The 11,642-nt window shown below is 36.8% G+C and overlaps 1 protein-coding gene across 1 annotated transcript; it reads right to left on the reverse strand.

The window, feature by feature from the left end:
• Positions 1 to 1,926: 1,926 nt before the first annotated feature.
• On the reverse strand, positions 1,927 to 10,926 carry CCNB1IP1 (cyclin B1 interacting protein 1). Its single transcript, XM_082736845.1, has 4 exons — positions 10,820 to 10,926; positions 8,962 to 9,294; positions 5,027 to 5,360; positions 1,927 to 3,010 (listed from the first exon to the last, which is right to left on the reverse strand). The coding sequence occupies exons 2-4, from the start codon at positions 9,256 to 9,258 to the stop codon at positions 2,808 to 2,810; spliced, it is 834 nt and encodes a 277-aa protein (XP_082592971.1). The 5' UTR covers positions 9,259 to 9,294; positions 10,820 to 10,926; the 3' UTR covers positions 1,927 to 2,807.
• Positions 10,927 to 11,642: the final 716 nt, after the last annotated feature.

The raw sequence follows: 11,642 nt of genomic DNA on the forward strand, positions 1-11,642 counted from the left end.
TTATACCAAGATTATAATACCATCTTCCGCACCAAAAAAGGACAGGTTAAGACAGTGTATGCTGTGTTGTAAGTTTAAAACCTTAAGGGAAATGTAGTACAATGGTAAGGTAATTTGTCTGAATATTTTCCAAACTTGACAGTTATTTTCTATATCAGAGGGATTTCATCATTTTGAACAGACTATATTAATAATTCTGTTACACTCAGAATGGTATCATGAAAGTCATAACTAATAAACTAATAGTATATCAGTACATTAATAGTGCCAACATATTGATAGACTATGTCTAGAAGGATAAATAAGAAACAATGACTATCTCTGTAAAAGGAAATGCGGACCAAGAGCTGTCAGTAGGCAAAGAAAATGCTTTTGCTGTGTACACTTTTGAACTTATCATGTGCATGTACTACCTATTTAAAAATAAACATAATTTTTTTTAATTTTTTATTTTTTATAAACATATATTTTTATCCCCAGGGGTACAGGTCTGTGAATCACCAGGTTTACACACTTCACAGCACTCACCAAAGCACATACCCTCCCCAATGTCTATAATCCCACCCCCTTCTCCCCACCCCCCTCCCCCCAGCAACCCTCAATTTGTTTTGTGAGATTAAGAGACACTTATGGTTTGTCTCCCTCCCAATTCCATCTTGAAAAATAAATATAAATTTTACATAAAATATTAGTTGCTTCCACATAGACTATCTCTAAAAGAGACACAAGATACTGACAACAGTAGTCGCTTTCAAAAAAGTGAAGTGAGTGACTGGGGGACAGGGTGAAAGTGAGACCTCACTCCATGCTTTGTTTTACACTTTTTTTGAATTGGTGTCATGTGACTATATTAAACTCTTCAATAAGTAACTAATTAAAAGTAGCATGTAAAAGTCCTAAGAAATTCTCTCTACTTTTTAATTATAGCTTACATGTATTTCAAACTGATCCTATAAACCTAACACAAGAAGTTTCAAAGCAGAAGCAAATCATAAATAAACATAAAATTATTTCCCCACCATTTTCTAACAAAATTTAAACTGCAAAGGGAAGAAAAATACTTTGTAATGTAATATATAAAATATGTTAACAGCTATGAAATGGGAAGAGATATTTTAAAACTTTTTAAGTGAAGACTTTTCATCCTCTTTCTGATATACCATTTTAACTTTGGAATAGAGTAAAAAATGTTTTTGAAAAAGCTTTATATTCTATACTACTAAGGAAGAAAACAGTACTTGCTATCCAATTATGTAAAGCAAAAATATTCATTTGCTTTTCTATGTCTAAATATAAAATATCCTCAAATATATTCAGTATGACTTTATTACCCAAATATCAAAGGGATTTGGTATTTAGAGTAATTCTACTATAATTCCTCCTAACCCAATAGAAATAAATAATAAAATTCAAGAGTTAGAAAAGGTCTATAGGATAATTTAATTCAGTCCCTCATTTTACAGATTCAGAAGCAATCCCAAAAAGTTTAAATTCAGATTCAAAACCAACCTACGGGGAGAAAACATAGTTAAATCCTAGATGTTCTGCTTCTGCAACCAGTATGCTTTCAAATCATGCCACTAAAATGATGTACAGTAACTGAAAGTATTTTTCAAATTTCTTTTGGGCTTTATGTTTGTTTGTTTGCTTTTTAAGATTTATTTAAGAAAGCACATGTGCAGGGGAGGAAAGGCAGAGGGAGAGAGGAGACCTGAAGCAGACTTCCTCCTGAGTGCACAGCCAGACCCAGGGCCCTATCTCAGGACCCTGACATCATGACCCGAGCGAAAATCAAGAGTCAGACACTTAACCCACTGAACCACCCACGTGGGCCAGCTCTACGGTTTAAATAAGTTGTTTGAGATAGTGATCATAAATGCTATTTAATAAAGGAAAACAAGGAATAAGTCTTTAAAGGTATTTTAATTAATATAATCTCTTGAGATAAATAACATATTGTAAATTTTCTGTGGTAAGAGTGCATCCTTAAATAAGGCACTCTGTCAGAAGGGTGGAGTCATTTCATTTTAAAATAAATGCCAAAAAATCAACTTTACAAAATAATTTTATCAATGTAAATCATTTTTTTCTTTTTTTTAAATTTCTTTTCAGTATTCCAGAATTTATTGTTTATGCACCACACCCAGTGCTCCATGCAATACATGCCCTCTATAATACCCACCACCAGGCTCACCAAACCTCACACCCAATGTGAATCATTTTTAATTGTAAATATAGACTTAACATAAAAGCATGAAATTGTATTCTTATTCACCAACATGAGCACACTCCAAACAAATTAATACGAGGGCAAATACAAAAATACATAGATGTACATACCCAAATAACAAACTACAAAGATTCACCTGCCACTTCCTGAGACCAAAGTCTCTGCATAAATATACTGGAAAATACAGCAAAATATCAATATAAAGGAACACAAATATACACACACACACATATGCATAAATACCAGAACACAAAGTGACATGTAGACCTATAATATAGGTGCTTATGTACATATACATAAACACCTAGTTCAGTCAGAAATAACACAGACAGAAAACCAACAGTCATCTACAAAACATGAAAATTCAACAGTCACAATAAAATTGGGCTCAATACAATGCTCATACTTTAAATAATGGGGGGGCAGACCCTAAAGGGACTCCTACTGGCACTGAGTTTCTCATAAGTTGAAAATGTAATAACACACAAAGGTTGGTGACTACTATCCTAATCAGAATAAAGATTATCTGCTAAATGAGATCACTAACAGTGAACAGAGAAATATTCTGTAAAGTGAGCTAAATTCTTTTTACTTTAAAGGCCCTGCTAGAGATTTGCTGCTGCTCTAATTCACGACTTGGGGAAGCAAAACTAAAAAAGCTGTTGCTGGGTTCAGGTGCTGTGGGAGACCCCACAAAAAATGGTCTGAAGTGAAAATCTCCATCTCCACCACCCTGATTTCGAACTGGTGAACTGTCCAAAGGAAACTTGGAGTTGTTCCCTAGAAAAAAATAAGTGAAAAATTTAAGCATCTATTTCTTCACAGATCTTTAGAAACAAAACACAATATTATTTAAGAAATCTTTTTTATTTAATAAATATTTTAACAGAACTCAACTCCTATGAGACTGTAAAATATAAACCTAATTTTGGATAAAGGGCTATGATAGCTCCCACTCCCTCCGTGACCACAGTATATACCATATCTTCTGCTGTGACACAGTTTCCAGTAGCTATGACCTCATCACCCAAAGTAATTTGACACAATGAAATATGTTTTTAGTAATGCTAGAACTTATAATTCATAATCTTATTCATTGTCTATGTAATCTACTTCAAAGGAATATAGTGTGTGTATAAAACCATTTGACCCAGTGCTTTAAGAATAATTTTTCTTTTGGGGTGCCTGGGTGGCTCAGTGGGTTAAAGCCTCTGCCTTCAGCTCAGGTCATGATCCCAGAGTCCTGGGATCGAGCCCCGATCGGGCTCTCCGCTCAGCGGGGAGCCTGCTTCCTCCTCTCTCTCTGCCTGCCTCTCTGCCTAGTTGTGATTTCTCTCTGTCTAATAAATAAAAAAATAAAAAAGAATAATTTTTCTTTTAAAGATTGCCATAAACACTCTAGAAAATATAAGACAACTATGAACAATTGGCATATACTCATGATCCAAGATCAATTAGAATAACCTTAAGAAAAATCAGACAATAGATCTGATTAAATAAGCATCTAACAACTTCAACCAAGCCATTCTCTGGCTTCTACAAGTTTTAAAGGGAACATGTAACTAACTAAAGGAAGAGTGTGGACTATATCTTCTTCAAGCCAACAACTGTAGCAAGAGGTGAAAGTAAAAAGTTAAGTGTGCATAAAATGTGGAACAGGAAAGAACTAGTAAATATGAAAGAAATCAAAATAAATGTGGATCATAACAAGGAAAAAATATCTACAGTATTAATATACAATAACACTTTGACTAAATTATAATTATGATTAACTGAAAGTTAAGCAAAAATTCATTTTTGTTTCAGTTCTTCTAGCTGATAAACCTCATCTCATTACGTCCTGCCTCCTGCCTTTTCTAGGATATCTCCTCCCCACTAAATCTTTTTCTTCAGCCTATAATTCAAAAAACACATATTTAGGAAAGTCAAGTACAAGAAACCTCACTTTTTTATATGCCAAAACTAACTTACATTAATAGCATTACAAAAATCTTTTGGATTCTGTTATATCAAGAGTAGTATAAAGAGAAGGACTCAAGAAGAGATACGATATTCATTGCATTTTCCAAAGCACCTAGAAAGCAAAAAAGTACTGGCATCTTCCTAGATTGTACACTTCCAGGAAGCAGGGATCCTATCTGGATAATTCTTATATCTCATTGCCTAGGATTATGTCTAGCAGTTAGCACATGAAATATGTCTGATAAATATTTGGTAAATGAAAAAATGTGAACCAAACAACCAACAATAAGTTAAGAATGGTGCACTCAGTATTGCCATGTGAAAGAAACCAAACATGGCCTTTTTGAGTGTGGGCTCTGAAGACAGTTCTGTGACCTTAAATTTACTTAATTTACTTAAATTTTACTTAAATTTTCTGTGCTCAGTTTTCTCATCTGTAAAATAAGGATAATAATAATAATAACTACACCATAAAGTTTTGAAAATAAGAGGAATACATGTACAACTGTAACAGTGTCTAGTATTTGGTAAACAATCAATAAATAGCAGCTAATATCATTATTATTACTGCAAGGAAATAGCTTTCCACTTAAAGTACCAATATGAAAACTTTTACTTTGGAGAGATTTTTTTCTCTGTTTACATTGAAGATGTAATTTAATCACAAGCAAATAAAATAGATAAAAGCAAAGATGCACATGTTGAGACATGGATGAAGAATCTGCTTACCACCATTTTACGCCTTTGGAGTCTCCACTACCTTCCTGGAACTGTGCAGAACACAGTGTGAAAGATTTAAAGAACAGTTATTGGATATTACATATCCCTTCTTACCTAATGGAAAGCCAAAAACACCAGATTGTGCAATCATGGAAGGCTCAAGGGTACTTTCTTGGTTAGCAATAGTGATGTTTCGCAGCCTAAGGCTATCATAGAGGCCTTGGAGCTTTTGATACTGACGATTTCGCTCCATAAGTTTCTCAGATATGTCACTGAACTTTTTCTTATATTCTTCTAGCACTTTCTTCATAGAGGTGACCTCCCCCTTCATAGAGGTCAACTCTACATCCTTGCTCTGTATTTGCTGAGTATATATCTTCTCCATCTGTTTCAGATGGCCTTCAGCCTTGCTGAAATTATATTCTTGATAGAGACGCTCCTGATGTACCTGTCCCAAGACAGGAAAAAAAAGATTTTTAAGGTAATAAATATAGTTATATATTGTAAAAGTTTAAATGTAAAAGAAAAAGAAAGACTTACACTGGGATGTTATTAATTTAACATTTAGAATCGGGTTAAGATGTACAATAGGATGGTTATTATAGTAAATAATACACTGTGTCACTAAATGCATAGGAAAAAATTCTGAAGGAATACTCTCAAACTACTACAAATATACTAACAAAAAAAGGATTTGTCTAACCTTAACAAGTGACATGTAGTCTTAAGGTTTTTAAGAAATAATTTCATATCTCAAGTAATCCATACTACAGAGAGCAGATTATAAAATAGCCTCCAATTAACCCTACCTCCTTGTACTTAGATCCTCCTTTTGAATGTGGACAGAAACTATGACTGGAATACAGGAAAAATGACAGGATGAACACACTACATAAGACTATAAAGTCTGCCTTAGCATTCTCTCTCTTGGCTGGCTTTGTAGAAGCAAGTAGCCATATTACAAAGGGCAACAAGCCAAGTTACCAAGAGCACTTTTTGGGCAATAGCCAGCAAAATACTGAGGTCACACTGAATCTAAACATAGACTGTACAACCTTCACAAAAATTGACTCAATACGAATCAAGACCTAAATGTAAACACAAAACTGTAAAATTGCAATATGATAACAGAGGAGACAATCTAAATGATCTTGGGTTTGATGGTGACTTTTTAGATGCAACACCAGCAAACACAATCTACAAAAGAAAAAATTGATAAGCTAGACTTCTGTTCTGCAAAAGACAATGTCAAGAGAATAAAAAGACAAGCCACAGACTAAGAGCAAATATTTGTAAAAGACGTTATCTCATAAAAGACTGTATACCCAAAACATACAAAGAACTTTTAGAACTCAACAGTAAAAAGGCCAATTTAAAAATCAAACTAATAAAAGATAACTGAAAAAAAGAAAATTCCTGTAACATCTGAGTTAGATATATAGAGAATTCTTATCAATACGAAAAAACCTATAGCAATTGAAATAAGCAAACTGAAACAGGCAATTCATAAAAGAAAAGTTCATGAAAAAAATACAAGAAAATGTTTTCATCTAAAAGTCATCCAAGAAAGGCATATTAAAAGATTAACAAGATTCTACTTTACTCATGCTAATTGGTGAGTAGAAAGTTTGGAAAATCAAGCACCATCATACACTTAAGGGAACACAAAATAATATGGCCTAACTGGAGGGCAATTTTAAAATACTGCAATTTTGGGAACGCCTGGCTGGCTCACAGCATGCTATCTTGATTTTAGGGTTGTGAGTTCAAGTCCCACATTGAGTATAGAGAGCACTTAAAAATAAAAAAATTTTTTTTAAGATTTTATTTATTCATTTATTTATTTGACAGAGAGAAATCACAAGTAGATGGAGAGGCAGACAGAGAGAGACAGAGGGAAGCAGACTCCCTGCTGAGCAGAGAGCCCGATGCGGGACTCGATCCCAGCACCCTGAGATCATGACCTGAGCCGAAGGCAGCGGCTTAAACCACTGAGCCACCCAGGCGCCCCTAAAAATGAAATCTTTAAAAAATAAAATAAAATAAAATACTGCAACTTTTAAATTTTTTTATTTTTTAAAAATCTTTTTTTAAGGGTGCCTGGGTGGCTCAGTGGGTTAAGCCTCTGCCTTCTGCTCAGGTCATGATCCTAGAATCCTGGGATTGAGTCCTGCATCGGGCTCTCTGCTCAGCAGGGAGCCTGCTTTCTTCCTCTCTCTCTGCCTACTTATGATCTCTCTCTGTCAAATAAATAAATAAAATCTTTTAAAAAATCTTTTTTTAAAGATATTATTTGTTTCAGGACGCCTGGGTGGCTCAGTTGGTTAAGAGCTGCCTTCGGCTCAGGTCATGATCCCAGCGTCCTAGGATCAAGTTCTGCATCGGGTTCCTTGCTCCACAGGGAGCCTGCTTCTCCCTCTGACCCTGCCTGCCACTCTGTCTGCCTGTACTCACTCTCTCTCTCTGACAAATAAATAAATAAAATCTTTAAAAAAAAAAAAAAGATTTTATTTGTTTCTCAGAGAGAAAGAAAGAGAACATAAGCAGAGGAAACAGTAGAGACTGAGAGAGAAGCAGGGTCCTCACTGAGCAAGGAACCCAATGTGACTCATCCCAGGACTCTGGGATCATGACCTGAACCTAAGGCAGACACTTAACGGACTGAGCCACACAGGTGTCCCCATTTATTTATTTATTTATTTAGGAGAGGGAGAGAGAGAGAGAGAGAGAGAGAGAGAGAGAGAGAGAGAGAAGAGCATACAGGGGAGGGGCAGAGGAAGAGAGAGAATCTTAAGCAGGCTCCACACTCAGCTTGGAGCCCAACTTGGGACTTGATCTCACCATCCTGAGATCATGACCTGAGCTGAAATCAAGAGTTGGATGCTTAACCAACTGAGCCACCAGGCACCCCAAAATACTGCAATTTTTACAACTTTGAAATGTATTCATCCACTTTCGGGAATTTAAATTAGCAAAAAATTAAATGTGGAATTTGATAAGAAAGCTCAACCCCACTTTTTTTACTACGTGAAAATAAATTATGATGCAATACAACTATTATAATTATAATTATAGGATAGCTAACTTTAAAATACTTAATAAAATATTCATAAGCATAATGTCAGCTTTAACTGATATTACCCTTACTTTTAGACAAAATACATATTTATGCACAGAAAAAGTCCAGCAATACACAAACAAATATATCAAACAAATATATCTGAGTGATGGAATTATGGTTCATTTTTTTTTCTTTCTTTTGGAATTCCAAAAATTAACCTATTACTTTAAAAAAAAATTATTAGGGTTCCTGGGTGGCTCAGTCAGTTGAGCATCTGCCTTTTGTTCAGGTCATGATCCTAGGGTCCTAAGGTCCTAGGATCCAATCCCAAATCAGGTTCCCTGCTTAGAGGGGAGTCTGCTTCTCCCTCTACCCCTCCCTGATGCTGGTGCGCATGCCCTCTCTCTCTCACGCACACACACACTCTCTCTTTTATACTCTCTCAAATAAATAAATAATTTTTTTTAATTTATTTAAAAGAATGTTTTCTATATATTCATAAAAAATGAGGGATGCTTCAGCGTCTCATTTGGTTAACCATCTGCCTTTGGCTCAGGTCATGATCCCAGGGTCCTGGGATTGAGTCCCCCATCAAGCTCCTTGCTCAGAGAGGAACCAACTTCTCCCTCTGTCTGCTGCCCCCCTGCTTGTGCCCTCTAACAAATTTTTAAAAAAATAAGATATTTTTAAAAAAATGAATACAGGGGTGCCTGGGTGGCTCAGTGGGTTGAAGCCTCTGCCTTCAGCTCGGGTCATGGTCCCAGAGTCCTGGGATCGAGCCCCATATCGGGCTCTCTGCTCAGCGTGAGCCTGCTTCCCCCACACCCTCTCTCTGCCTGCCTCTCTGCCTACTTGTGATTTCTATCTGTCAAATAAATAAGTAAATCTTTAAAAAAAAATGAATACAAACACAATGAAGGAGAAACATTAGAAACTTCCACATATGCTTCAAATCACACTCTCCAGAAAAACAAGCCTAAGCACTAACCTGATATGTCCAGAAGGCCAGTGCACGGGAGCTAATGTCCAACACAATTTCCGGTCGAAGTCCTGCCAATACCATGGCTTTATATTCCTCTGATGGACTGAGTTCTGTGCGGACAATGTCTAGCTTTCCAGAAAGGGTACTATTGCAGGCAGGGCAGATAGCTGGTGACCGACTAAACTCACCACTGCCATGCTGATCACAGAAGATGTGAGAGCAGGCAGTGACCCATGCATAACCAGAGAGTTTGAGGCGACACTTGCGATAGTTACAAAGCAGCATGTCTTCACACAAAGACATAATAGAGAGTGAAGTCTCCAGATGCTGAAAAGAAGCCTAATAAGAGGTAAATGAAAAGGTGAAATAAGTCAAATTTCAATGAAATGAAATAGAGCATGTTTTCATTTTATTATGATAAAATAATGTATTTTATTGTTTGCATTTATTATAATCAATATATTGATTTCAGTATATTGATTTCAGTGACTCGACAATATTAACTGTGCTCCTTTATATAAACCTCTAGAAAGCCCATAAAAAAAATGTAAAGAAAAAATTAAAGACACAAAGTGATCCAAATCTTACTAAAACCAAAAATAATATGCACATGGAAAATAAAGTTTAGGAATATTTACAAAATACAAATAAAAATTAATCTGTGCCTTTTGCCATTCCTCAATGCCTAAACAAAAAAGCCAAATTTATACCCATCCATAGTTTGCCAGAATATTTCAGTACCACTTCTCACACTTGGCAGATATAAGTCCAGGCACCAAGTTCAGCCACTCTTTAGGAAAAAGTGTTTTTTAAGTTACAGTTTTACATTTTTCATATACACTGATTTCTCAGATTCTTTACTTGTGTTGCCTTACCTAAAAAAGAGTAATAATATGTAGTATTAAATGGAAAATAACTTAATTCATTCCAGCAAATGACCATTATGAAAACTGAAAATCTGAACAAAAGCTGCTTACCATCAAATAATTCACCTATTAATATAAATACTATTGAATGCTATACTCTCAGTAAAGAAGTTTGTGAAACTAGGGTGCCTGGGAGGCTCAGTTGGTTAAGCAACTGCCTTTGGCTCAGGTCATGAGCTTGGGAGTCTCAGAATCGAGTCCCACATCAGGCTCCCTGCTCGGCAGAGAGCCTGCTCCTCTCCCTGACCTTTCTGCTCTCTTGTGCTCGCTCTCTCTCAAATAAATAAATAAAACCTAAAAAAAAAAAAAAGTTTGTAAAACTAAATAAATACTCATAAATAAATAAATACTCTTCTGTTATTTTTCAATATAGTGTCCATTCTCACTGGTTTTACTAATCCAAACTGGACAGCAATATTCTGGATATACCAAAACCATACATTGTATGAAATAACTTTGACACACCAATTACACACCAAGGAAAACGTTCATATTTAACACATTTATTAACCGACAAATTCTGTCAAGAATGTTGCCTTGATTCCAAAGGGGGTTAAAAAATGTTGCCTTGGTCACATGGGTCGATGAGGGCACTCTGACACCTTTACCCCTAAGTACCCACTGAGTTAGTCTCCAACGATAAATGGCACCTCGCAGCAGGAATTATGAGGCCTATTTTACCTCCAGCTGGATAACAGGCACAGGGGAAGCAGAAGAGCTGGGAAGTTTTAAAGCTGAGAGCTTTCTCAGGCAGAGCGGAAGGTGCAGCTAATTCCAAATTTTCCCCGACTCGGGGAAAAGCCAATTCGGCAAATTTTAAGTTACTGAAGACCAAGTTTTTAAGAATTGGACTCACGGAAAGTTCACTTGAGTTCTTTCTGCTTTCTGCACTCTACAGAGAAAATAATAACAATAATAATACAAATAATATATCCAACCTGAGGGGCCCAGAAAAAGCGCGGGAAAACGCCGTCGCCTCCACAACTCTACCACTACACCGGCGAGGATTCGCGGTACCTCTCCAGTACGACACAGAACGCATGCGTGGGGTGGCCCTGGAGCCTGGGGGTGGTGGGCACAGGGCTTCCGGCCGCGCAGGATCCTGGGACCGTCAGGCTGTGGCACCTGGATTCAGGCACATATCCCCATGCACGCGCGTCTCAGGCGCTGTGAGGGCAAGAATCCCACTGAGCATGGTCCGGGTTTCCCACACGGGAGCCCCGTGGATAGGCCATGGAGTACCCTTTACTGCCCTCAGCTGGCACAAAAAGTAACATCCTAGGCTATCCTGGGTATAACATTTGAGGTCAGAGGCTCCTGAGTAAGAGCAGGATAGGGACAGCTGGGAAGCTAACAGGGCTAGCTTGTGCGCCTGCGTATATGCGGGTGTTTGTCCTGGGAGCTCTTGGGGAGGACCGGCTGGGCAGCACAGACTTGCTAAGTTGTCTCAAGGAAAAGTCCCAGAAATTTGAGATACCTGTACTTGGATAATTATCACCTCCATGTTGAGGTAGATTCTGCCGTTTTATTTTTTAATCCATCTTGTAAAGACATCTTTCTAGCTTTTACACATCCTCTATATACATTTAAAGAAAATAGAACTTTTCCTTCGTTTAGAATCTGTATTAGGAACATTCATTACAGTGCCTGTAACGAAGCGAGAGGATCAGGTGTCAGCTTTTTGAGGTGATCTGCCTGCCTTTTTTGAGGTGTCAGCTTTTTTGAGGTGCTCTCCTGGACCTACTTTTAATTGTTTAAATG

Source organism: Mustela nivalis (genome assembly GCF_964662115.1).
Source record: "Mustela nivalis genome assembly, chromosome: 6".
In the NCBI taxonomy this organism is placed as follows: domain Eukaryota; kingdom Metazoa; phylum Chordata; class Mammalia; order Carnivora; family Mustelidae; genus Mustela; species Mustela nivalis.

What these genes read in the sequence shown, in the direction of transcription:
- CCNB1IP1 (XM_082736845.1), bottom strand. Translation starts at nt 9,258, where the DNA reads ATGTCTTTGTGTGAAGACATGCTGCTTTGTAACTATCGCAAGTGTCGC. An exon ending in TGGCCTTCTGGACATATCAG is followed by an intron (nt 5,361 to 8,961) that starts GTTAGTGCTTAG and finishes GTCTTGGGACAG; the next exon opens with GTACATCAGGAGCGTCTCTA. An exon ending in TGTTTTTGGCTTTCCATTAG is followed by an intron (nt 3,011 to 5,026) that starts GTAAGAAGGGAT and finishes ATTTTTTTCTAG; the next exon opens with GGAACAACTCCAAGTTTCCT.